The sequence below is a fragment of the Trypanosoma cruzi genome, genomic scaffold (genome assembly GCF_000209065.1).
Source record: "Trypanosoma cruzi strain CL Brener 1047053517131 genomic scaffold, whole genome shotgun sequence".
NCBI lineage: Eukaryota > Euglenozoa > Kinetoplastea > Trypanosomatida > Trypanosomatidae > Trypanosoma > Trypanosoma cruzi.
In genome coordinates this window covers 565,446-570,474 of record NW_001849574.1, presented here as the reverse complement: position 1 = coordinate 570,474, position 5,029 = coordinate 565,446, and the positions used below count along the sequence as shown (strand labels likewise).

The window sequence follows — 5,029 nt, the reverse complement described above, 5'->3', positions numbered from 1 at the left end:
GCCTTGTCGGGTACATTGAATGGACCCATCTCTGAGTTATTTATGAAGGGAAAAACTACAGTGGCTTTTGAGAGCTTAACGGAATTTGCGAATGAACATAATCCGAAAACACATCATGTGACGCTTGAGTATGGGGTCTTGAAGTCCCCTAATCTCATGGCGTTTACCTGCCGGTGTGTGGAGGGTTGGGTAAATGCCGTATGGGGCGTCTGGTGTAGTGACGATGGGAGCCGTTGGGAGCAGTGTGGGCTGTGGCGTAGTCGTTTTGGCCATTTTAAAGCCTCGTGGAAACCCCGGGGCCCTCGACGGTACTGGCGCATTGAACTGCAAACGTGGGAGCCCAACGTGTTGTTTGAGAATTTCTACCTCTTTGAGTATTCTGGTCCTTCCATTGCTGTTGAGAATTCAACACCGGTCGGGGATGGATGGGATCCATCGATTCTGTGGGAAAAGAACTCCGCTGGAAGCAAAGTGACACCCATGACATTTTTGGCGCACGTGGGGACAGCACTGGTGTTTGAAAACAAGAAAGACTCTGCCCATGTTGTCGGTGTGCGCCTGGTGAGTCACGAGAAACAAAGTACATCCACCACGTTTGTTGTCGAATGCAGTTTGGACGCCGTAGAATGGCGAACACTCAATGTGTTCCTGTTACTACGTAATGGCTCCGCGCAAGCGGCATGGGAAAGTGGCGATTATTATCAGTTCTGGCGTCTTCGTATTGTGCAGCACACAGGACCATCCTTCCTTACACTTCGCGATATCTGTTTTGAAACTTTTAAGCCGACGCTTTACCGTGTCGTAGAAGCTAAAAAACTGAATACAGAAAGCCCCGGCTTCGAGTTATTTCACTTTGGAGCTGAGCCGAAAGAAATGGTTGCTGTACAAGTAGTGTTGCCGCCTGAATCCGTGTATATCGTGGAGAAACTCTCACCTGACGGTGCCGCTTGGGAGGAAGTTGCGATCATCCAGAACAGTGACACGACACAATCACGGACTGTGCGTCAGGGGTGGGTGCCGAGGGGGTCTTCTTCTTGTTGGCGTTTGCGTCCTGCTGTTCAGAATGTTGAAGAGGGTTATGTGGCGTCGTCTCCTTCTATTTCCACGGATATGAGCGCTCAGTGGTACAGTTTTAGTGGAAAGATGCTTGTTTCCTCAAAACTGAGTGATATCCCATTTGTAGGGGTTACCACGACCGGTTTTTTGGAGGTGCAGGCCCCTGGGCGTCTCACCGAAAATAAAACAGATACCGTGGTGCTACGCTCCATAGGGCAGCAAAAAGTAATGACGGTTACATGGTGCTTTGAGAAGGGCATAACGCCACTTTTTCATCAAGTGTTTTTGAGGGGACGCAGATTTACCGATGTGATCCGTTCAATGTCTCTGTCGTCTCTTTCACAACACAAGAAATCTACACATACGATGAATTCATCCACGAAAGCGTCAACACGTGCTGGGACGAATGTTCTTGCTGGTGCCTCAGAGGGAGAAGGGAATGGCAACACTGAAGGAGAAGCTGAAGAGGAAATGCAGAAAGAAGAAGACGGGAGTTGTATTACAATTGTGGTGGAGACAAGTGAGGATGGCGTGAACTTTGTCCCGATTGCAGAGCGTCCCTTCTCCCAACTGGGCAATTCTCTTTCATGGCCGACGAATGTAGCCTCCTCGTACTGGCGGATCAGGTTTAAAGGAATTCGAGAGGATGAGAACCTGGAGTTGCGGCAGGTCACCTGGTTTCAGGAGACTGGTGCCACTACCGCGTTGGCCCCACCAATACCATGCATGGCCAGTCACTCGATGTACAGCAAATGGCAGGACGCCGCCTTCAATTATGAGGAAGAGTTCTGTCAGAATTGCCGCGAAGGTTTTGATCAAGCGAGAAGCGTTTTGAGTGGTCTTCGGGAACCAAATGATATTGAGCGTCATGGACGTTTGGCAAAGGGTGTAATTCGACTGAGAGCGCGCTTTATGAATTTTGTTGCTAAGACTTCAAAAGAGGCTACAAAAGAAAGGAGCCCGCCTCTTGACAAATTTGTCTCCATTGGTCAAACATTGAGCAATGACATCATGTATCTACTTTACAAAGCCACAATAAATTACGGTTGTAATGTGGATGAACTAAATCAGCTGGTGGAACATCCAATGTTACTGTCTCGTGATTTTGTGCGTTCGGCTGATAATAATTCTTGGTTTTATCCAAAATTTTATGAGACAGGTACATTGGTGGAAAGCTTTTATGGCTTTCACAACGTACGTGCCTCCCTTACTGTCTTATGGAGTCTGTCAGTGCAGCTGCAGAAGAACACAGATCTTCTTTTTCACCCTTCTATGACTCCACTCAGTCCGCACCTGGCCTCTGTTATTATTACAATAAATATTGAGCGGGACAACTGGATCGCGGCGGAGCATTTTCCAGAACTTCCACTCCTTTACTACGCGGGATTTACAGAACGACCCATGGTGATTGTATTTGCCCTCAATCAGGTGAAATTTACCTCCAAATACAATTTGACGATACCCGGGGCAGCCTGCTTTCCTGCCACGTTTCCATTTAGGATACTTCCAGGGGTGAACTTTCTCCAACGCATGCCTCTTACAGCCTGCCCATTTCCTCTTTTTGATTGCCTTCAAATGATATATTCGAAGGAGTTTCTTGGGAATTACGAAACGGAGGTGGTGTTTACCTCGCCCTCGATGCATAGCAGCACAGGCCTTGTTTGCTTCACACTACCAGGAGAAGGTATTAACTTTTCCATACCCGGCTTGAAAATTGAAAGCATTGAATTTGAGGTTCAGCTTAATGTGGAGAGGGATATTGGAGAGGAAGGTAATACCGCGGTGATGGAGCAAACCGGTGCCGAGGATGACTTTTCCAAAGTGACGTTTTTTACCCACAACAGTGTATTTAAGGGTGCGGCTGAAGATCCACCTGTACAAATAACTCTTTTGGGAGCCTTTCATCAGACCGAAGACCGAATAGCGGTCCGTGGTGTGTCTCCCAGTGCGCATGTGCCTGTTCTTTGTCGTTTCCCGGACGCATTTATCACGGACCTGAACATCTCGTTTGATCTTGTGGCTGGAGAAGCACCACAGTCATTTGTGGAGCCCTTCTTCACGGTAGCGGGCACCCTGACGACACCGACATGCGGCAGCTACGATTGTCAGTTTTTTCAGGTACGCCTAAATCGTGGTCATGAGTCCATTGCGCTGCAGGTTGTGAGTTTGCAGCTGGCGAAATTCATTCACCTCGGGAATTATATGGTTAACTCTTTATCTCAAGTGCAGAACATGGATTGGCTGCGGAACGTTCCTGTCGCATGTTCATTTAATCTCAAGATGTGCTATTCTGAGTTAAGAGTTTTTGGAACTGGAACTATCTGTATTTTGGATTTTAGGGGAGATGCTTTTGCTATTATTTCTCCGGATGGCGTTGGGATTACGGCAACACTTCCCACCCTACGTTTTGGTGATATTCTTTTAAAAGGGAAGTCTGACAAGGAGTGTGTTGTAGTGAACATCGCTGCACCTGCTAGCGCCCCTTCCGTCATACGGATAGATGGATATAGTTCACTTCTTGCAACTCAATCCTACCCGACGAAAATTGAGATAACCCAGGAAGGGGTCATGTGCATCTCTACCGGCGTTTTTTATGACGTGTGTATTGAGGAAGAGTCATTTTTCCCATCAGGAGCGTACGCACAGGTGACAATATCACGTGGGGCCATCGCCGATTGTCTTAGTGAACTGTTACAAGAGACGCCTATGATTGTTGCCTTTTTGGCTACGGGAATTCCTTTCTCATTGGAGGTGGAGGAAGTGGTTGGCGAGGAGTGTTTGTTGGAAAGAAAGCTTCTATTCCTCACTGTGCGCGGTGTGCTGTTTGGATGCCGCTTTGATGTGATGACATCTGTGTTATCTCCAGATAACACCATAGAAGAAGCACGTCGAATTTGCCAGGATCTTATTCCCCGTATCGTGGAGCAGTGCGACGAGTCTCTCTGGGCATCGTATGAGTTGCTGGCTGGGTGCTTTTTGCCCCTGGGCTCACCAGAGAGAGAGAGGGCTGCTGAAGAGGGAGAAAAGGGAGCCGTGGATGAGGAGAGCGGCAAGAAGGATGAGGAAGCCGCGTTATCCCCTACTGGGCAACCTGCGCCAGAAAGAAATTCTTTAAAAGCAGAAAGTGGACAGTTTATTGGATACTGGATCGAGTGCGAGTGCGAGGCGTTAGATAAAGAAATCCAGGAAGACTTCGAGACTTTGGCCTGTGAAAACCCCAAATGGAGTTTCGTTTAGTTTGACAAGGAAGTGTGAAGTTGAAATATTTTGCTGTAACTGACACTCAGGCTGCAATGTTATCTGCACTTGAGAAGTGCCAGCTTATTTAGAGAGAGAGAGAGGATTAATATTCTTTTTGAAACCCCAGCAGAAATTGAGGGGAAAAAAAGAGGGTTGTTGATGGAAGACACAGACTCTAGCAGTGGTGTACGAAAGAATATACATGTAAGTATGTATGTATCTTACGCATATGGAAATGAGGTTGATGTCCTTATTTGGTGTAGATTGCTTAGTACCATTGATCTTACATTGTGCGTGCCAATATTTTGTAGACTTTTGTTTTGCTTTTTTTCTGGAAAGGAGGGTGTTGTGTCCGGCTTTCAAAGGGCGTTTACTTCACCTGTAAGGCAGACAAAACTACATCAAAATAGTATAAAAAAAAAAACGTGTGAGAAGGGAAAAAAGTTTGGATTTTTGTTTGTTTTTTTATTCTCAATTTGATGGAGTCGTCGGTGTCTTCTTTGATGGACCACCTCAATGGTGTGGAGACACGCCGTCGTGTTGTTATGATGAAGCGCAAAGAAGCCGAGACGCGACTGGCCTTTTCCACTGAGGAACAGCAGCAGCTGGAACAACAGACAGCACAGAATGAGGTTCGGGCAGTGGAGCTGAAGAAAGAGCTGGACCACCTCCTTGAGGAGCAGCGGCAGCTACAGCTGCAGTTAATGGCCGGCATGGACACAGTCCGTCAGAG

At 47.2% G+C, this 5,029-nt stretch overlaps 2 protein-coding genes across 2 annotated transcripts, besides 1 other annotated feature; both read left to right on the top strand.

Annotated features, from left to right (window-relative positions):
- Tc00.1047053511513.30 (hypothetical protein, conserved) lies at positions 1–4,293 on the top strand (the record flags this gene model as incomplete). The annotated part of the gene is made up of 1 exon (XM_798878.1): positions 1–4,293. A coding segment is annotated over one exon (4,293 nt), but the record flags the coding sequence as incomplete, so codon positions are not given.
- Positions 1–5,029: a sequence feature (heterozygous, non-Esmeraldo-like haplotype).
- Tc00.1047053511513.14 (hypothetical protein, conserved) lies at positions 4,776–5,029 on the top strand (the record flags this gene model as incomplete). Its single annotated transcript, XM_798879.1, has 1 exon — positions 4,776–5,029. A coding segment is annotated over one exon (254 nt), but the record flags the coding sequence as incomplete, so codon positions are not given.